The sequence below is a fragment of the Hippichthys cyanospilos genome, chromosome 1 (genome assembly GCF_059441005.1).
Source record: "Hippichthys cyanospilos isolate Australia breed blue-spotted pipefish chromosome 1, RoL_Hcya_1.0, whole genome shotgun sequence".
Lineage (NCBI taxonomy): Eukaryota > Metazoa > Chordata > Actinopteri > Syngnathiformes > Syngnathidae > Hippichthys > Hippichthys cyanospilos.
This window is the reverse complement of record NC_142369.1, coordinates 4,766,893-4,787,862: the sequence shown is the minus strand read 5'-3', so window position 1 is coordinate 4,787,862 and position 20,970 is coordinate 4,766,893. Positions and strand designations below refer to the sequence as shown.

At 42.1% G+C, this 20,970-nt stretch overlaps 2 protein-coding genes across 4 annotated transcripts; one reads left to right on the top strand and one right to left on the bottom strand.

Annotated features, from left to right (window-relative positions):
- Positions 1 to 283: 283 nt before the first annotated feature.
- On the bottom strand, positions 284 to 12,135 carry cnga1b (cyclic nucleotide gated channel subunit alpha 1b). Of its 3 annotated transcripts, XM_088413724.1 has the most exons (17): positions 12,052 to 12,135; positions 10,940 to 10,990; positions 9,574 to 9,647; positions 7,903 to 7,953; positions 7,774 to 7,815; positions 6,691 to 6,774; positions 6,219 to 6,323; positions 6,038 to 6,144; positions 5,796 to 5,970; positions 5,581 to 5,717; positions 5,298 to 5,470; positions 5,109 to 5,234; positions 4,209 to 4,361; positions 3,055 to 3,286; positions 2,805 to 2,980; positions 2,502 to 2,733; positions 284 to 1,664 (listed from the first exon to the last, which is right to left on the bottom strand). In XM_088413724.1, the coding sequence occupies exons 3-16, from the start codon at positions 9,642 to 9,644 to the stop codon at positions 2,524 to 2,526; spliced, it is 1,842 nt and encodes a 613-aa protein (XP_088269850.1). In that variant the 5' UTR covers positions 9,645 to 9,647; positions 10,940 to 10,990; positions 12,052 to 12,135; the 3' UTR covers positions 284 to 1,664; positions 2,502 to 2,523. The 3 variants fall into 3 exon arrangements, with proteins under 3 accessions (XP_088269850.1, XP_088269842.1, XP_088269856.1); XM_088413716.1 differs by lacking the exon at positions 12,052 to 12,135 and having other exon boundaries at positions 10,940 to 11,211; XM_088413730.1 differs by lacking the exon at positions 12,052 to 12,135 and having other exon boundaries at positions 7,903 to 8,013; positions 10,940 to 11,206.
- Positions 12,136 to 12,202: 67 nt separating this feature from the next.
- On the top strand, positions 12,203 to 20,220 carry LOC148428713 (macrophage mannose receptor 1-like). Its single transcript, XM_088413741.1, has 9 exons — positions 12,203 to 12,410; positions 14,395 to 14,543; positions 14,606 to 14,721; positions 14,837 to 14,994; positions 16,216 to 16,361; positions 16,423 to 16,535; positions 16,644 to 16,795; positions 16,877 to 16,991; positions 18,919 to 20,220. Exons 1-9 carry the CDS (start codon positions 12,335 to 12,337, stop codon positions 19,442 to 19,444), a joined length of 1,551 nt encoding a protein of 516 aa, XP_088269867.1. The 5' UTR covers positions 12,203 to 12,334; the 3' UTR covers positions 19,445 to 20,220.
- The last annotated feature ends 750 nt before the right edge of the window (positions 20,221 to 20,970 follow it).

Here is a 20,970-nt window from a genome sequence, read left to right as displayed (position 1 = left end):
ATGAGCCCACATTGAAATTTGACATCTGTGGGGTTTAACTCGCGACATGATTTGACAATCCAGGAAATATTGTAGTGATTTGATATCACACATCAAAAACATAAACCCATACTCAGTCAAAATTTCCCCCAGAGGTTGAATAAAAATGAAAAGTTACGAACAGTATTTCCAATTATGAATGGTAGTAAATGAAGTCGACCAGAAAGACTACAAGGTGTAATTTGAGTAGGTGTCCCCTGATAGACATTTGTAAGAAACTATCCACAAAGAAGGAGAAAAGGCATTCGTTTTCCAGCTCATGCATGAGGAGAACGGAGACGAACTGCATGCGTACAACTCTGCTGAGTTCTGAAGCAGCCTCTCCGAACCCACACTCTTTACTTGATTCAGAGGTCCCTAGTTACATGAAGGTTCCCGCTCTAAAAGGAAAGAATCATAGCAGCAACCTAAGGCGTAAAATCGCCTTCAAAAAGACGTATGCATGTTTCGCCATTCGTATCCATGTTTCACCGTTCGTTTAAGCACGACTCTGGGCGAGACACGACTTCAGATCTTTGCATGATTCTCTCCTTTGGATTGGTGAGTCTGATCCTTTGCATGCATGGATATGAGGCTTTGGGTTTGAGTTGAACATGCAAATTGAGATGACATCACACCAAGCCACGAGGCTAAGTGTCAGTTGATCTACAAATCATACGCTGCAGCATTAGTCAACACCTACACATCTTGTTGACAGCGATCATACTCCATACATCAACAGGATCTAAAAATAGGATTCCACTTTAGCATTCGTGTGTTCGTCAAGACCAATTCTACGGGCTGAATGACCGAAATGGCATTTTGACTGCTAATTGATGATTGACTTATTCAGCAATTAAGTTAGCTGTGTTGTGCCAAGTTGTTGCCATGTCTTGGATCAATTTGTTTTCATTATTATTTACTTTATCTTAGTTTATCATTATTATTATTATTATTTTCAATTATCAAGCCTTGAAGATTTATTTATATACCGCTTGCCTAAAAAAATGGCAATAAATGGCAAAGATGTGGTCGTGTCTCATGAGGGTCGCACTCATACGAATGGTGAAACACACATATGTCTTTTTGATAATGACCTAACTCCATAGGAACCCAGTTTATCTGTCCTTGTGTGTGTGTATGATTAGTACATGTGTGGAGCAAGACATTTTGCAAGGTATTTTGTAGATAACAAGTGAAGTGATATCTGTCTGCGGTTAAGCTGGCTTATCCATGGTGGTTTTGCGACAGAGTTCCTTCTCACGGCAGAATTTGGACCTTCCTATTCATCGAATACTTCCGCATACTCTCACTCAACAGGATAGTAAAGGATGTTTTCTAGGCAAAAATGAGAATCCAGAGTCTATGTGACGGCTAACCAACTTGCTAATTTAGCAATGATAACACTTGTAAAGTAGCGCCTGTCTGTTTGCAGCCATGTTTGCGCCGTACGTCAGCTTGTGATAATGGATAGTCACCGAATTTGGTTTGTTTCCTTTCCTAGACACAGGTGACGAATATTCATGACGAACCAATAACAAATAATTCCAATGGCATTTAGGGGACACATGCTGGTTACTTGAGATCAAAGAGGGGTTCCAGGGAAAACCCTGCGGCAGGCGCGTCCGAAGTTTTCCCTATGAGATCTGCAAACAGAAATATTGAAATGAATAAGAACAACGTTCCTTAGCTATTCATTTCATTTATTTTTTTTGCTTTAACTAATTAAACATCATAAAGCAATCAAGCACAAAAGTAATATCAGATTTTCTATATAATGTAGTCATTAAAAAAAAATGGGATGTGTTTCAAGTAACCAATGAATGCAGCCCAAATTTATATAACTTTCTCTGATATAGTTTCTCTGTAATAGTTTGTTGAATTTCTTAATTAAATACTTTTTAGTAGTCTACTTTGTTTCACTTGTAGTGTATGTGGCAGATGAAATTTGGACAAATTTAGACAAATGTTAATGAAACCGGCTTCCATAGTTGTAGGGCAGATAATTGAAAACCGACATCCACCATTTGAGTCCACGATAATGGCACGATAAAGCCAACCGGCGGACAAGATTGCCATGTTCACTCTCGTCCCTAGTATTAAACATGATAGTGTATTATAGCCTAAACCCCTTAGCTGGCTTTTTTTCCTTTTAGACTTATGTCGTGTTTCAATTGCAGTGTAACTCTAGAACCACAGACATTGTGTTAACTTTAAATGTAAGTACTAAATCAGAACAAATAATTAGTATGAGTGCAGACAGAAGTAGACCAGCGGCTATCGAATGATGGACCAGAAAAAATAAAAATTTAAATGGTCAAATCTCGCCCTTTAGTGGTGGTGGAAGGTTGGGCAAAAATACACTGACGGACTGATGGACCGACAATTACAATTTCATATGAAAACATGATGGACCAACGATGACGGAAAGGGGGTGGGGTTTTGACGAATGTGGGACCAGCAAAAAAATGGAAGTTTCCCACCTCTGGTCCATAGTACCGCTGATCATTGGGTGACTGGCGGTGAGGGCGGGAAGTCGCCCGCCTGGGAGGGGATCTTCTTCTCCAGCCTGCTGACCCGATGTTTGAGCTTGCTTTGCGTAGACTCGTGCTCCGCCAGCAGTCGGGCGTAGCGGGTCTGCAGTCCGTCCAGCATGTTGACCATGTGCTCCACTTTCTCCTCCATCTCCTTGGGGTCAGGTCCCTGCGCCGCCACCTGCGGAACAAGAGAAGACACCGCAAGCGAGCGGCGGATGTTGTTTCGGGGAGCCGGCGTACCAGCTGTACCTCCAGATCCAGCAGGCCGTCCTTCATCAGGATCTGCCTCCCCTTTTCCTCCAACAAGGCCTTGGCATCAGGGTACTCGGTGAGCGCCTCCATCAGGTCGTCCTTGGAGAGGCAGAAGAGATCGGAGTACCCGATGCTGCGTATGTTCGCCGTTCGTCTGTTTCCAGCTTTGCTGCCTGTCAGCCGGGAAGATGGAGCAAAGGTGTAGCAACAGGGTTAAAAAAGTCCCGAGCTGATGAGGAGCGCCGACCTTTGATGGCCAGGATGCTGATCTCTCCAAAGTAGCTTCCGTCGCTGAGGACCACAAACTGCTTGATGCCGTCATCAGCCACCACGGCAAGCTTGCCCTCCTTGATGATATACATCTCACGCCCGATGTCTCCTTTCTTGCAAATGTAGTCTCCGGGACTGTAGACCTGCGGCTGTAGCTTCAGGACCAGCTCCACCAGCAGGCCCGCTTCACAGTCGGCAAAGATGCGCACCTGCGTTTCCACAGGGCCTGAAATCAGACTTGGAGGACCAAAACTGCCTTTCAGACCGAACCAAATCAGGAGTTCCCTAATGTACCCTGGCACTTTGAGTACTCTCCTCCTTTCTCACGCAAAAAAAAAAAGTACCAAAACTGGAACATTATGGTGGACCACATTGTAGTTATACTCTCTGTCAGGGGGTTGGAATGATTGTGAAGTCTCTTAAGTGTTTTCCTCACACACGTCACAAAGGTTTAAGAACAGAGGCCAGTAAAAACTTGTTCAAAACAGAGAGTTTGGGAACAAAAAAATGATAGTTATTTTTCCTTCCAGATTCTTAAAAGTTTGGAAGGAAGGAAGCAGGAAGCAGTGAAGAAAGGAAGGAATGTGAAGGAAGGAAGGCGAGTATAGGAGATGAAGGAAAGAAGGAAAATGAAGACGAAAGGAAGGTGGAAAAAGGGAAGGTAGGAAAGAGATAACTGAAGTAGGGAGGGAGGAAAGGAAGGAAGCAGTGGAGTGAAAAGGAGGAGGAGAGAAAAAGGAAGGAAGGGAGAGAGAGAGAGAAAATGAGAGAAAAAACTTGCAAGTTTGGAATTTAAGCCAAAAACATATTAGTCGAATCAGTTTTTGTGTCAGAAAGAAGGAACAAAGAAATGTGAACTAAGGTTAGAAGGAAAAAATAAAGAAGGAAGGAATGTGAAGGTATGAAAGGAGGGGAAGGGAGAAGGGAAGAAGGAAGAAAGGAAGGAAGAGAAAAGGAGACAACGTGTAAGTATGGTATTTAAGCCAGAAGCGTGAAGTAAAATGAGTATTTGGCACATTTGGCCCCCTAGGCCTTGACTTTGACACCTGTGCATCAGAGTGGTCTGAGACAAGCAAGGGGGTCTCCGTCAGTCTGTTGGCCAAACACAAAATAAGAAATATGTCTCATGACCTTCTTGAGCGTGTCCAGATGCACGTTGATAGCAATCTCGGCTCTCAGCTTGTCGGGAAGATACTTGAGGACTTCCCGTTCATCCACCGCCTTCTTGTTGGTCCACAGGAAGTCGAACCACTTTATCACGCGCTTCTCCAGCTCCTTGGTTACCTGTGGAGCAGCACTGCTGTCAGACCCTTGGAGAAGTTCCCATTTATGGTGTGTGTGTAAAAAACGAGAGAATAATAAACAGAGATCTGTAGCTAATTGATCTAACTCATCAATTTTCAATTTTGTCATGCACTTTTTCTCTCTGAAGCGGGTCTGTCCCAACGACGGCAGAATCGCGACCAGGTCAAGCAAATTGGTGCTGGAAATAACCTGATTTACTGCAAAATTCTACAGACAGGCGCAGGTGGATTGGAGAGCAAGCTGACGGTCTCTTTGCAAGGTGTGCGAGGGGAAGAAGCGAGCTCCATTGTAAAAGGATGCGATTTCCGAGTTCTCGTGCAAAATGGTTGTCATTGTGGAGAGGTTGGTGTCTCGCCAGGAAGACTTGATTGCAAATTCGGTTAACTTAAGTCCCTTTAAGTGTCACACGCTAAAATCTCAAGTTTGATCACACTGTTTTTCGGTATGTTCACAAAACATCTGTTTCCAGGACTTTTCCTCTGAGGGGGGAATTCGGCTAGGTGATGTAATCCCCGTTACACCATCCCATCAAGTGGCCTGGACTACATAGCATTGAGACGATACGCTTGGTGCTTCAGCTGAAGGACACTCCGGTGGACACTCATCCATAGAAATCACACACACGAGCTTAGCTGTAGTTCCCTACATTCTTCTTTGCAAGTGTAATGAAAATGAAGAAACCTTGTAACCTTGGAATAAAAAGTCGTCTTACAGAACCCCACTGACCTTGCGGAAGGTCATGTACTGTTTGATGGCATCGATGCGAGCCTGGAAGCTGGCGCGGGCGGCATTCATGTTGGTAATCATGGAGCCCACGTTACCCACAATGGTGGCAAAGATCAGCACGCCCACCTGCAGCCATTAGGAAGTGAGATGGTGCTGAGGCAGCGGAGCGCCCGGATTTATGAAACCCACCAGGAAATCAGTGACCACAAAGAAGTACTCAGAGTTCTCCACGGGAGGCGGAGTCTCTCCAATGGTGGTCAGGGTCAACGTAGACCAGTACATACTGTAGGCGTACTTCCTCACCAGACGCCCGAACTCGGGATCTGTCGTGTCGGGATACACGAACCTGTCTGATCCAAAACCTGAAGAGGTATATAGTATTTGTAGGATGGTTGTCGTTTAACTGGCCAACAAACATTGCAGACATGTGAGCAAAGAACAAAACCAGAATTAGGAATGTGGGAAGGCTCACCAATAGCCTTGGAGAACGAGTAGTAGAGGCAGGCGTTCCAGTGGATGATGATAACGATGTACATGACCAAGTTGGAGATCCGCAGCGCGTTTGGGTAGTTGGTTCTGGTCTCTGTTCTCTGGAAGAACTCCAGCATCCTGAAAAGAGGAGACGATTGTCCAGCTGGCTCCTGGCCGTTGCCGCCATTATCAGGACACGTCTCTGTCGAGGCCCACCTGTTGAACCTCAGCAGCTTGTTGAGGCGGATCTCAGGGTAGTTGAGGCCCAGCGTGGCGTACAGTACATCGGTGGGCACCATTGAGAGGGCATCCAGTCGGAACTGGAAACTCTTGATGTAACGCTGGCGTAGCTTCTGCTCGTCCTTCACCAGAAGACCCTGCTCCAGGTAACCTGCGAGCACAGCGTGAGTGTGGCCATAACCGCAAGCGTGTCCCAGGCCACCTTCGCGTGCACAAACCTGTCCGGGTTCTGAAGACCATGTCGGCCACGTACAGCAAGTCACAGATAAAGTCCAAGAAGAACCAGTAGTGCAGGTAGTCCATCTGAAGCTCCTCAAAGCAGGCCCTGATCCGGTAGCGCCACAAAATTCGGAGAAGTTGGGGGCGGAGCTCTGCGAGGGCACGGCTCGAGAACGATACCTGGCGATGATGAAGGTCCAGTTGTACATGACAGGAAGGGTGATGATGAGGAGCCAGTGGTAGTATGTGTTCCCTGCCGGGTCCACCACCGTGATCTCCTGCAAACTAAGGACAATCCACACACAAACCATTTTAGCTTCCACAGCTGGAAGAAAGTCGATTTTGAGGTACATCACAAGAACTTCAGGGGTGGTACAAGAAAAAAAAAAAGTAGGCAAGAGGTATAGTGGAACGACTGTCCGATGAAGACGCTCTGAGCTTCAAGTGTATCTTTTGTGACAGTGACACCGGTCCTTAGAACCTTTTGGACACTCAACTTGAGGTTTGCAAGTTATAGATAATCTCAAGTCTCCAATTTTTAAGAAGGTCAAGTCAGTCACTAGCATCAAGTCGGACGCAAATCGGTCCAAAAATTTTATCGGACCGGAGTCAAGTCATGTGGTTTGAATCCACCGCCACTGTGCCAACCTACACCGGCTCCTTCTTCTCCTCTGCCTCCTTGGCTTTCTTTTTTTGCTCCTCTTGTTCCTCCTGAGCTTTCTTCTTCTCCCGCTTGCTGTGAAGGAAGCCAACACGAGTTAGCCAAAGTCTATCCAATTACGGCTTGAAAAAGACCAAAACGGCAAACCAAATTGCCACATTTAATCCCTGGGTATCCGGGGATTTTTCACCAATTTGGGCTGACTTTGAAAATGTAATAACATCGCCAAAAATATATTCAACCCCTCAAAATGTTCAGTGGCATCAGCCTTATCCATACATAAGTATGTTCATGAGAAAAGGTTAAAAAAAAAGTTAACAGTTAATTATTGCTGCAGATTTCATGGATGGGAATATGCAGATATAATGTTATGCGCTGCATGAAATAAAGCGATTCCTTGCAGGAAAATAAAAGCGTTCCTGCAACTTTTAGCTCTTGGATCAAAGCCTCTTTTCAACTTCATGTCCCACAATGCACAGCAAGAACTTAGCAGTATGGGAGTCAGGCTAAGCCACCCAATGATGTCATTGAAAGGCTTGCAAATGTCGTAAGTTGTCCGCTAGCGCTCCCCAGTGGTTTGGGGGTCTCAACACAAAATTTCTTATTGCACCCTGTTTGCGAGTTGCTGTTGAAAGGATTAATGGAAACATAGGTGGGAATGCATGATAAAACATGGAGTTTTCAATATGTCCAAAATTGACAATATTTCCAATTATGAATGGCAGTAAAAGAACCCAACAAGGGCCAGTTTTGACACCTACAGGGTGTACCTCTTGACCTCCCGTTTGCGAGCAGTTAGAATGGACGGCAGGGTGGCATATTGAACGTTGTCATGTGTTGACAATCTGTGCAATATTTTAATCTATTCTTTTTTTTGTGTCAGCCTCATTTCCTACTGTTCAAAATTGGAAATATTGTCAATTTTGGACATATAGAAAACCCTATGCGTTGTCACGCCTTTTTCACCCCATTTTTTACATTTATTCTTTCAACGGTTTCAAGATTGGCCAAATTGAAATTTGCGCAATATGGGCCCTTGAATCGCAAAAGAAGCAAAGGAGTCACAGGGCTTACATTTTCTTGTCTTTCTTCTTCTTTTTCTTCTTCTTGTCATCGCTACGAGACAAAGAATAATGGGGACGCTGGCTTTGGGGGGTGAAGCGTGTGTGTGTGTGTGTGTGTGTGTGTGTGTGTGCGCTTTACTTGTCTTTATTGTTGTTGCTGTTGTTGATGTTGAAGAGATGTCCCGCACCCCTGAAACACATCATCCATTGGGCAAATGGCACAACTGGAGGTGGCAAAATTATTCACAACCTAAGCACACATTATGATACTGTGTTAGTAAACAACTATCCATTCATCTCTTCATGAAATGCATAAAAAGTATAACATTTCATTTTTACTATAAATGATTAATTACCGTAAGTCAGGGCAAAACTTTCTCTGAGAAAAAATGTGTTTCTCACACGCTTACCTGGATTTTGAAATCAGAGGCAAGTATAAAATGTTCATAAGAGTTTGGGAACAAAAAATTGTGTGGGGGGGGGTTCCCTCCAAATTTTTAAATGTTTGGAAGGAAGGAAGGAATGAAGGAAGTAATGAAAGAAGAAGGGAAGGAAGGAAAGAACAAAGGAAGGAAGGAAGGAAGGAAGGAAGGAAGGAAGGAAGGAAGGAAGGAAGGAAGGAAGAAGGAAGGAAGGAAGAAGGAAGGAAGGAAGGAAGGAAGGAAGGAAGGAAGGAAGGAAGGAAGGAAGGAAGGAAGGAAGGAAGGAAGGAAGGAAGAAGGAAGCAAAGGAGGGATGGAAGGAAGCAATGAAGGAAGGAGAGAAAAAAGGAAGGAATGTAAAAGAAGGAAGAGGAAAAGAGGAGGAAGGAAGGAAGGAAGGAAGGAAGGAAGGAAGGAAGGAAGGAAGGAAGGAAGGAAGGAAGGAAGGAAGGAAGGGTGGAGAGGAAAGGGAGGGGGAGGGAGGAAGGAAGTAATAAAGGAGAGTTATATTGAGTAATATTGAGGAAGGAAGGAAGGAAGGAAGGAAGGAAGGAAGGAAGGAAGGAAGGAAAGAAGAAGGAAGAAGGAAGGAAGAGAAGGAGCGATGGAAGGAAGCAGTGAAGGAAGGAGAGAAAAAAGGAAGGAAGGAATGTAAAAGAGGAAGGAGAAAAGGGGAGGAAGGAAGGAAGAAAGGAAGGGTGGAGAGGAAAGTGAGGGGGAGGGAGGAAGGAAGAAATAAAGGAGAGTTATACTGAGTAATATTGAGGAAGGAAGGAAGGAAGGAAGGAAGGAAGGAAGGAAGGAAGGAAGGAAGGAAGGAAGGAAGGAAGGAAGGAAGGAAGGAAGAGAAGGATAGATGGAAGGAAGCAGTGAAGGAAGGAAGGAATGTAAAAGAAGGAAGGAGAAAAGGGGAGGAAGGAAGGAAGGGTGGAGAGGAAAGGGAGGGGGAGGGAGGAAGGAAGAAATAAAGGAGCGTTATATTGAGTAATGTGAAGGAATGAAAGATGGGGAAGAAAGGAAGGTGGAAGAAGAGAAGAGAGGAAAGGGAGAACAATTGAAGGGAAGAAAAGGGAGGAGGGAGGAAGGGAATGAAGGAACAAGAGAAATGGAAAAAGGAAGGAGGGAACGTGAATTAAGGAGATAAAAGGAGACGAAGAAGAAACAAATAAATGTGGAGGAAAGAAGGACGGCAGAAATAAAGGAAGGAATATGAAGGAAGGAATCAAGGAAGGAAAGAGACAAATTGCAAACTTTGTGAGTTTCATGCCAGAAACCTGAAGTGAACTTAGTATTTCACTTAGCATCAAACGATGTGGCGGGGGCGGATCCGGCCCCCGGACCTTGACTTGGACACCTGCGGGTTAGGGTTAAAAAAACTTGCGTCTGACCTGTGGTCGTCCACGTTGTCTCCAAGTGGGGCGGGCGCCTCAACTGGCCAGACCTGGGCCATGGCGTGCATGCGCTGCACACACAAGGGGCTTTTTTAAATTTCATTGACGGATTTGGTTTGCTAGCCCCTAACCCATCACAGCAGATTCGCCGGGCATGAACGCTTTTGGCCTAGTCCAATTCCAACCTAGACTGGAAAACAGAGGTTCCCGAGCACCGGTGCGTGGATCCTCCTCCTCTTTTTACGTGTACATTTTGAAACATTTTGAGCATGTGTGTTTACTTAAGTTTATTTTGGGGTCATGTAAAGTGCTTCTTGTGTGATGTCATTGCTTAAGTGCTAACAATGCGAACATCAGACACAACGGCCCAATGTGGTTTGTTACATATTGGTTTTTATGTGAATATCTACAATGTTAGCCGTAGCTAGTGTCAATTTATCCTTTACAAGTCCACAGCAACTCCGTATTTGTTTTTTGGATTATTTTGAGCATATTGATTTACTTAATATAGTTTGAGGTCATTCGAGGTGCTTCCTGTGTGATGTCAACTTATCATTTACAAGTCCACAGGAACACTAATACTTATTTTTTTGCATTATTTTGAGCATGTAAGTTTACTTAAGTTTATTTTGGGTTCATGCAAGGTGCTTCCTGTGTGATGTCATTGCTAAAGTGCTAACGACGTGCTAACAACGCCCAAAAAGGTATGCTACATATGTGTTTTGATGTGAATATGTACAATGTTAGCCGTAGCTAATGTCAACTTATCATTTACAAGTCCACAGGAACACTAACACTTATTTTTTTAATTATTTTGAGCATGTAAGTTTATTTAAGTTTAGTTTGGGTTCATGCAAAGCGCCTCCTGTGTGATGTCATTGCTAAAGTGCTATCGACGTGCTAACACCCAAAGTGGTATGTTAAATATGTGTTTTGATGTGAATATGTTCAATGTTTGCGATAGCTGATGTCAATTTTATGTTTGTTAGTTTTACGGTGTAAATTGTGGGTGGGAATTGTGGATGAAACGAATAAAGATGAAAAGTGGAAGAGCACGGTTAACATCAATGTATAAAACTATTGTCTCGTTTGTGGAGAACCAGGCATATTAATAAATGGTGAAAATTATGAACAAATGATAAAAATGTACACTATGTGGGAGCCACGTATCTGCTTGGGGTCCCATCTCTGTTCACATGCACTTTGAGGCTTTTTCCTGACAAAAATAGGCCATGCAAGTGCAAAAGGTCCCCACAAAGATATTAAAACCCGGAATTTGGTCCCCACCTTGCAGCAAAAACCTAAAGCACACAAACACAATGAGTGCAAGTTCCCTTCTGAGTGCAGCCATGGCATCACTCACCTGTCGGGCTGATCTTCAGTTTTCTCCCCTGTTAGGCCGCCTCCAGCGAAACTGTTGCCATGGAAACGTAAGTTTGAAATCCACCAGAGGAAGGAAAAACCTTCCTGCCATCCAGGTGAAGTGTTCAATAGCAGCTAAAGAGATTAGGCGAAGGATGATCGGGCACACGCACACACGCGCGAGCGCGCACACACTCAAACACACATTCGCACACTCAAGTCTAACATTGGTTTAAACATTTGAAACGTGACTTTTGTCTTCAAGTTGGCCCCCCTGCACTTGCCACGACTCTAGTCGGCGAGAAGAAAGAAGAAGAAAGGGCGAGTAAATGATCAATGCTCATTTCGATGAGTCAGCACACGCGCACACTCACACACACACTTAAGCTTGTCAAAGCTGCCCTCGTGAAAGTGACAGGGGCGTCGAATGCAGTCTCTAAAATAACCGGCAGAGGGGGCTAAAGACAAGGGTTGTGCTACTCCCCAAACATCTAATCTTGACGCCACCTGTCCTTCACCTTTCTTGCATTACGTCATGGGTTCCTGTTTCGAACGAATTTCCCATTTGACGTCATCGCTCAAAAAACTACTAGATGAAAAATGTACAGCGTATGTTTGATTCCTTCTTCCTTTATTTCTGCCTCTCCGCTCTCCTTTTCCTTTTCACCCTTTCTTCCTCTCGTTTTCTTCACATCTTTCAGAACTAACCCGCTTTAAACCCTTTGTTGCCTTTGCAGCATCAACTTAAATCTCGGGAAATTTGGCGCGGACACCCCGCTGGAAGAAGTTCACCCGGAAAATGACTGTCTCATTTTGTATTTATTACATTAGTCACAATATTATTTGTTCCAAATGGAATCCAATTCTTCCTGTCGGCTTTTTCTCACTCTTCTTCTGAGCTGCCAAAAAAAACTGACTAACGTAAAGTGTCCGCGCGTAGCAAATGAACAGTTTCACGACAATGATGCATCCGGGACAATGTGGAGAAATGAACATCACACAACATTTTAATCACAATTTTGACACCATTTTATCACATAATTTCAATCTGCTAAAAGTCTAGATTAAAAAGAGAATCCAATCGGAATAAATAGTGACTTGCACATGTTTTACCTGTTGATACTGTGGACTGTTTAGAGATGGATGGCGACAGTGTAACACTTGAAAGCGTCTTTTCTTGTCGTCCCGGAAGTTGTTTTTTTTTTTTTTTTTGTCGTCCGGGAAGATCAAGGCGAACTTTTTTGTGACGTAGACAAAGGGCCGTGGCGTCACTGAACGAGCTTTGGATGTGAGACGGAGGCTCCCAACTTAACGAGTTAGTCGCACCAGCAGAACAACGCAAGTCGTCCATCGTTTTTTTTTTTTTTGTTACGAAGCGCCTTTTTTCTTCCTCAAGATGCCGAAGACGACGATGATGACTACCATCATCTTTTGGCTCCTCTGGCTTTTCGGCATCATGCTCCATGCTCAAGGTAAGTTTGACCTTTGTTGATTTTCGTTTTTCTGTTCAACATACCGACGTTATTACAAGCGATCATTATTATGATTACGAATGAACGTTTTCTAGGCCAAGGCCTCAACTCTACTCACAATAATGTAGTAAATATGTAAATGTACTGTGTCACCTAAATGTAATATATGTATAATTGTAAAATTCCGAGTAAATCATAATGTTCCGTCACATGTAAGCAGTGTTGGGCAATTACTTAAAAACTGCAAGGGATTATTTGACTCATTAGTGTCATTTCAAAGTCATTATTTACATTACAATATCAATGTAGTTAAAACATTTTGCCCCAGATTTTTCTCCTATGATCTTCCGTGTTGGCGAATTTCAGGGCAAAAATTGCATTGTAATGCAATACTTTACTCTCATTTGTAACGAGTACAATAGTACTACTTTGTTGTGATATATTACATTACCACGTTAGAGTAAAAAGTAATCCCAACACTGCTTGGTGAACCCTGATAGTGTCCTAATTTGGGATCTTAGTAAACGTTTTCTCAAAAAAAAAAAAAAATAAATAAATAAATAAATAAATAAATAAATAAATAAATAAATAAATAAATAAGGCACAGGTGTCAAAAAGACGACCCGGGGACCAGATCATCATTTTATGTGGTCTGCAAAATACTTCCAAGCATCTGCCTAAAAGGGACACTGCGAGGTTTAGACCATTTTTCCTTCAAAAGGAATACATCAAATGATGATAAAATTCAAAAACTTGTATTTTTGAAATGTGTTCTTGATTACCAACAGTACGTTTTAAGTATAATGGTTGGTCTAGTTATCAGTAAATTATATTACATGGAGGGGGGGCACTTGGTCGGAGGCGGCCATGTTTTGAGTATAAAATATCCAATATTTTGTATTACACGTCCTTCATGTTGGCACACCCAACAAATAATGAACAACATCATCAAAGCCATTTAAGCATTGCATCACAATGGGATTCTTCAAAGCGCCCCCCCCCCAACTCATGTACTTGCTAATAGAGCCACCACCTCTGCCTCAAAAAGGATTTTTGTTTAATACAAATGATAACCCGTATGACTTAACCTTTGTGCACACGCGTTGTAAACGATACAAGTTCATAAAACAAATTTTATGTTCAGTAGGTTTTTCAATTTCATTATTGTACAATACAGATTGTCCCTCATACTAAAATGGTTCGACCCAACTTATCCGGTACCACCTCTCGTTTCCTGTCAAGTTAATGATTTTTTTGTGATCTATGATCCTAAGTTGAATATTTTCACACACACATACCATATATATATATATATATATATATAATATATATATATATATATATATATATATATATATATATATATGTATATATATATATATATATATATATATGTATATATATGTATATATATGTATATATATATATACACATATATATATATATATGTATATATATATATACACATATATATGTATATATATACACATATATATATGTACACACACACATACCAGTTCAGGGTGTCCCGCGGCAGCTGAGATAGGCACCAGCAAGCCTGCGACCCCTGTGGGGATAAGCGGCAATAGGAAATGACTTTTTTATTTTTTTTCTCTTTTGAGAACAGGGCTTTGTTCCTTTTTTTTGTGGAAAAATATTCATAATTAAGTTAGTTCTTTTGGATAACAGATTTGTGATCCAAACGAGGACACTTTACGTTGATTATTCTTTTGTGGACAAAAACAAATGAAGTTTGAAACCTTCTGAAGTTTAATAAATGACGGAGATGGCACTTTTCGTCTTTTTTTTTTTGAATCCCAAAAATGCTTCGCACTGGTTAAGGGGTACTTGGCTGAAAAGATATTTCACAGAGGGTACATCACAAAACGCTGTCAGAATGTCGCAAGGGTTTAATCCATACTAAAAAGTCAAGTGCACTTGGTTGGCTCAAGTCTGTTGTTGTTGGCGGCCATTTTCTTTCCAGGCCAGGCAGAAGTGTGTCCCACAGACTGGCGTCAATACAAGAACGATTGTTTCTACATCTCGAAAGACGACAAGACATGGAACGGGGCCAACGCCTACTGCCGCTCACACAACAGCCAACTTCCCAGCGTTCTGGCCGAAGTGGAGAAGGTGACTTGCAACAAGCTCGCCTCCGCCGCCCTTCGCTTTTCCAGCTCCGTGTGTGATTGTAGGAATGGCTGAGGATGGCGTTGGGAAGAAACAAGAAGGCCTGGCTGGGCCTGACGGATGAAGGCAAGGAGGGCGATTGGAAATGGACCGACGGAAGTTTCTACAATGTTTCCGAGGCGTAAGTGGCAGTCCTGGAATCCGAGCAGACGCAGACCCGACGGGATGGCTCGCTTGCCACCTGCTCGTCTGTTGCTGGGTAGATTTCATCATTGGCTGGCGCTCTTTATTTGCAGGTTCTGGGGGGACAATCAGCCCAGCAATAAAAATACTTCCGGACGCAAGAAAGACCCGAGCTGCGTCGCCATGGAGGTCAACGACCTTGGATTCTGGCATGACGACAACTGCGACGTCGCCATGCGGGACTACGTCTGCAAACGAGCCAACGTGATAAGTGAGCTACACCCCCTCCCCCCAAAAAAGGCACTTAAAGGGACACTGTGTAAGATTGAGTTTTTCATTACGGACAGCAGGAAGTTTTTTGCATTTTCCGTATTGGCCGTAGCTATAACAGAGATGGCTGTTCCACCCCCCGTGTAAAAAAAAATAATAACTAGACTTACCATTATATTTAAAACATACAGGTGGTTGTTAAGAACACATTTATTTGCAAGTTTTTGAAATTTAGAATGTATTGCTTTTTAAACCTTTTGGCATTGTTACTAATTATTAAAATTCCTCAGATTTTTTTTTACGATAAAAGATTTCATGGGAAAAAATTCTAGGGAGCTGAAATTTCCAGCAGATGTGAAATTTTAAAATGCAACGATTCTGACATTTCTATGCGACTGCAGCTGGACGTGCGACATTTTGTGTACAAAAAAATGATCATTTTCATCAATTATCTAAATCAAGATTTAGACCGTTGTTCATGACGGACAGTAGGAGGTGCTGCATTTACCATTGTCCGTAGCTATAACAAACATGGCCGCTTCCGGAAAAGTGCTACCCCCCCATGTAATATCATTGAATGATAACTAGACCTATGTTTTATATTTAAAACATACTGTTGGTCGCTAAAAACACATTCATTTGCAAGTCTTTGAAATTTACAATCGTTTCATTTATTCCATTTGACAAACGCTCTAAATCTTACACACTGTCCCTTTAAAGTGTAACCAACACGTCACAGACTACAAAGACAGACCGTACTATTTTTCAGTTTTTTGTTCGCGGTACTAAATTTAAGCTACATATGTATGGATAGAAGGAAGGCCACTGAACAAGATTTTCGAGTGGTTGAAGGAAAATTAATACTCATAAATACAAAATTTGGAAAAAAAATGTCACGTGTATAGTTTCCGAAGGGTTGCACAAGGGTTAATAAAAAAAAAACTGTTACAATTATATTTCAAACATACTGTTGGTCGTTATGAACACATGTATTAGCAATTTGAAATGTTTATTCATATAATGTATTCCTTTTGAACGAAAAACTGTTTGAGAACATTTATTAGCAAGTTTTTGAAACGTATAAACGTGTAATGTATTCTTTTGGAATGAAAAAGGGTCTGAATCTTACAACACGTTGTCCCTTTAAATCGGTTTGGCCTTCTCGGTTCTCCAAACGCACTTTGTTCAAGTCTGTTGTTGTTGGCGGCCATTTTCTTTGCAGAGATACCCGCGTGTCCCGTCGGCTGGCTGGAACACCAGGACAGTTGTTTCTACATCTCGACGGACAACGGCACATGGAGGGAGGCCAACGCCTACTGCCTGTCGCACAACAGCAACCTGGCCAGCGTTCTGGACGACAACACCAAGGTGGCGTGCGCAAGCTCGCCTCTCCCTCCCTCTACGAGCTCCATGTTGTATCATCTTGTAGGATTGGCTGACGAATACATTGGGAAAGGACAAGAAGGCCTGGCTGGGCCTGACGGACGAGGGCAAGGAGGGAGAGTGGAGGTGGACCGACGGAAGTCCTTTCACCGGTTTCACGTAGGTGGCGGCGCTCTGATCTAAGCAGACGTAGACCCAAAGGAAGGGCTCAGTTCCGTCCTGCTCGTTTGTTGCTAGGTAGATTTCTCAAAGGGGTTTTATTTGCAGGTTCTGGGGCTCCGAGCAGCCCAACAATTACGCCTACTCGAAGACGGGCGCGGACTGCGCCGCTATGGTGGTCAACGAAAATGGGACCTGGTACGACTACGACTGCGACAGCACCAAGGAGAACTACGTCTGCAAACACCAGAAAGTGTTAGGTGAGCCACCCCCCCCCCAAAAAAAAAAAAAACAAGGTTTCATCCTAATCCCACTTGTAATGTCTTGATCATTGTCTGCAGATCTTACTGGCAGAGTCTTTGTCTTCCTAAATGAGAGTGTCAGCAATTACGTGCAATTGATTCCTGCTAGGTCATCTTCTAACACATCTTTCAGTGAAATGAGCGTCTGTTTGAGGTACGTGATGACACAATGTCACTTGAAAGATAAAGACTCAAATGCGAGAATGTACTTTCTTTCAAATGTTTTTGGATTCATTTTACAAAAGCTCAATGACAAATGTAACACCGTCATGTACAAATAAGATTTCCATGTGTGTTAACACAAAAACCCTAATTCCCCAGACAGCATACTTACGTACATACTCCACTCCGCTCCACACACACACACACAAATGGGAGGAAAAATAAATAAATAAAAATATAATAAAAGAAAAAAAATAAATACAAAAATATAGAATGTACTCATTGTGCAATTTCAGAGGCTCGCAATTGACATTTTTCTGCATTCCGACATTCGTCAGAGCCCCGCCCCCCAACATCATCGTACTTCGTCATGTTCTCAAGTTGGACAGTCGGTCGATGTATTTTTGCCCAACCTTACGCTACCACTAGAGGGCGACATTTGACAATTGATGCTGATCTGATAAGTAATTTTTAACCCCAAAAAATACATATGTAAAGTATCACACCTGTTGGCAAAAAGAACTGATTGTATATAAATATTTTTCCACAGAAAAATACTAAACATAAAGTGTCCTCTTTTGGGATTACAGTAGATTTGTTCCCAAAATAAGTCACTAACTTAAATTGTTGATAAATATATCAACCACAAAAACTAAATCAACAAAGTGTCATCACTGTTTGCAAAAAGAAATACTTACAAAAAAAACTGCTTATTGCGTATTGCTTTTTTCTGCTGTAAAAAGGATATGGTAATAGGTATATTTAGCCAATATTTATAGACTGTAATCTTTATGGTCGGCGTGGTAAGTGGGGGGGGGGGGGGGGTGCGCTGGGGTCTTGGCAAAATATAATTGAGAATCGCTGGTTTACTGGGAGATTGCCCCCTAGTGCCTAGTCAAAAAACTGCATGCTTTTTGGATAGATCCCTCCCTCGGGATTCGTACATTATCCTTAAGATTGCAGCCTCTTGAAAGCTTGTGTTTGGCGTTCAGTTTGGCCAAATTTTCTGTTTACTTAATTTGTAAATATTTGCACATGAAGTGAAAACAATATAGAAATCTTGATTTGTCGTTAATTCGTCTCCATTTTGTGATAGAATTCAGCGTATTGTGCGAGTTTTTTTTTCCAAATCAACTGCAGTACTTCTTTCTGCCAGCAGAGGCCGCTTACAAACATCCTTAACCCTTGTGCCCACACATTGCAATTTTTTTTCTAAATTTGAGAACATTCTTTTAAAGGCGTTTCAAGGTATTAATGAATATTTTTTTCCTTCAATCACTTCTATCCATACATGTGTAGCCTACAAACAATTGAAAAAATGATAGCATGTGAAGTGGACACTAAGACATAGCCATTAACTGGTGTCTGCCGCCACCTGCTGTCTTGAGGTGAAACACAAGTCAGCAAAGCATTTTGTTTGCTGACAGTTTGACTGCCGCTCAACGGAATGTTTCAAATGCATGTCAAAAATTGTGATTATAGTTTTGCATGATCCAAAATTTGGAGAATGATTACTTTTGTACTCATAATCTCGCACATCCAGCTGCAATCACATAGAATGTCAAAATCCTTACATTATGAAATTTGACATTGTTTTAATCATCTGCTGGAATTCCTCCCCATTGATTTTTATGATATCATAAAAAAAAAGGAATTTCCATAATTTGTAACACAATGCCACGAAGATTGAAGCCTGACGTGCGATGGAAAGCTTGTTTGGCGTTCAGTTTACGTTTAATTCGGCCATTTTTTCTGCTTAATTTTTTCAGAATACTAAACACAATATAAAAATCTTCATTTGTCATTACTTCATCTTTATTTGCTAATAAAATAGAAACCGGCGTCTGTCTGTATGTCTTTTTGACATCCGCCATAGTGTCTTTGGTTACTCATTTAGCATTTTTTTTTTTTTTTTTTAGATTATACACAAACGTGACCAACTGGGGCTTCCCCATCTCTCTGGTCACGCCTCACGACGATAGAGTCTTTTGGATCGCCGTCCGTTGCGAAGGCTTAGCAGAATCCATCGGATTCGGCGTTAACGGCGGCAGCTTGGTATTCACCAGAGGGAAAATTGCCAAAAACAAATGGCAAACCCTGTGCATCGTCTGGACCGCCGTAAGAAGTTTAGTCCAGGTGTGGATAGACGGCTTCCCGCACGAGACCAGATATACCTTCTCGACGGAAACTATGGACGGCAACGTCAGCATCATCCTGGGCCAACAGCAAAGAAAATACGGAGGAGACTTTTACCCCAGTTTTCAATTCACCGGCAAGATAGCCCAAGTTCGCGTGTGGGACCATATCCTATCTCCGCAGCTGATCCAGTTCTACAGAGATGACCCGAACAACGTGCCCGGCACCCTGCTCGACTGGAGCGCCCTCAAATTCAAAATCTCTGGCGGCGTGTTGATGATGGGAGAAACGGCGGAGGAAAATGAATGAAATGACATCCGCTGTCCAATGATCGATGAGATGTCTACATTTCAGTTTTTGTCACGAAATACATAACTTTCATTTGATGTTGTAAGGATTCACCGTCCGAGGCGCTTTGAGTGCCACGGACCAGCATTTTCATCATGTCAAATTAAGAATTCTCATTAACGATAAGTTTTTTTCTTATTAATATTGATTATTTTAGGAGTAATGTAGGTTGGTTGCACACCATAAGGGCCGCTTCCAATTATATTACAGATTATCTCCAGAAAAAAGATTCATTATCATATACAATATTGAAACCCTTCAGTTCCCCATAACAATCCCTTCATAATTCTTATGAATACGCAAACATTTTGCCATCAAAAACACATTTCCCCTTTAGTTCGAGTCGAAGCGTTAAAATCCTGGAAATCGGCTGGCACACAAAGCGTTCATGCATTTCTAAAGCGTTCGTGCATTTCTTTAATGAGAGGACGTTCACTGTAAAGTATCGGCTTCGTTATGAATTTATTTTGTGATCAAATGAGTTTTGTAATCAGATGTTCCAAGACGTAATTAAAGTGACTTAAAAAAAAAACGTGTTTATTTTTGTAGCTGGACTGCATTGGATTCTAAAGGAAAAAGTTAACGCCATTGGAAATTCCATTATGAGTTGAATTTTTGGTGGTCCTGGGCAGTATTAGGAGTAATGCATTATAAAAAGTAATGTATATATCAGCGGTGGACCGTCTGGGCCAGCTGCTGGCCTAACATAACCTGAAACTATAATGAAAAAATGATTCTCCATATTCTGTTTCCATTTGGTTACGCTCCGAATTCTAGTGTTAAGGAGTAATGCATTCCAAAAGTAATTGGGATTACAGTAATGTATGACTTTTTACTGTAATGTGGTAATGTAATCTATTACAGACAAAATGTAATATTGTACTCATTACAAATGGAAGTAATGCATTGCAATGCTTTTTTAGCCTGAAAGTGCCCTCCCAAATTAGCCAAATTGGCCCTTGCTTGGAATGCTGATTTGACTTCAGGTTTCTGACTAAAATACCAAAATTGCAAGTTTTCTTTAACTTCTAAAAATATGGGGGAAGAAAAAAAAATTCTTACTCTCCAAATCTCTTTTGAACAGTTTTTTCCGGTTTCTGGTATCAAAGCTTGGTAAATTTGTGATCAGCACACTTCAAATCTATTTGAATTTACAGTCATTCCGGTCCTCTGACAAACTATCACGGCTAAATTTGTTTGACCCCACTGATTTAGAGCTAAAGTAACGTGAAGTTAGCCGAAAGAAAATACGTGGAGGACCCACATCCACTTCCGCATCAAGAGGTTAGAAGATTCGTGACGGAGATATGCCGCCGTTTCGGAAACCTTGTCAGCAAGATACCTGTCGCAGCTAGCATACGTGACGGGGTAAGCTAAGGCTAATTTTCACTACCATTGCTATCAATAATAGTCTAGGAATAGTTTGGTCAATGTGTATCAAAATGAAGCATACAAAACTCATGTTAGCCAGTACGTTAAACACCTTG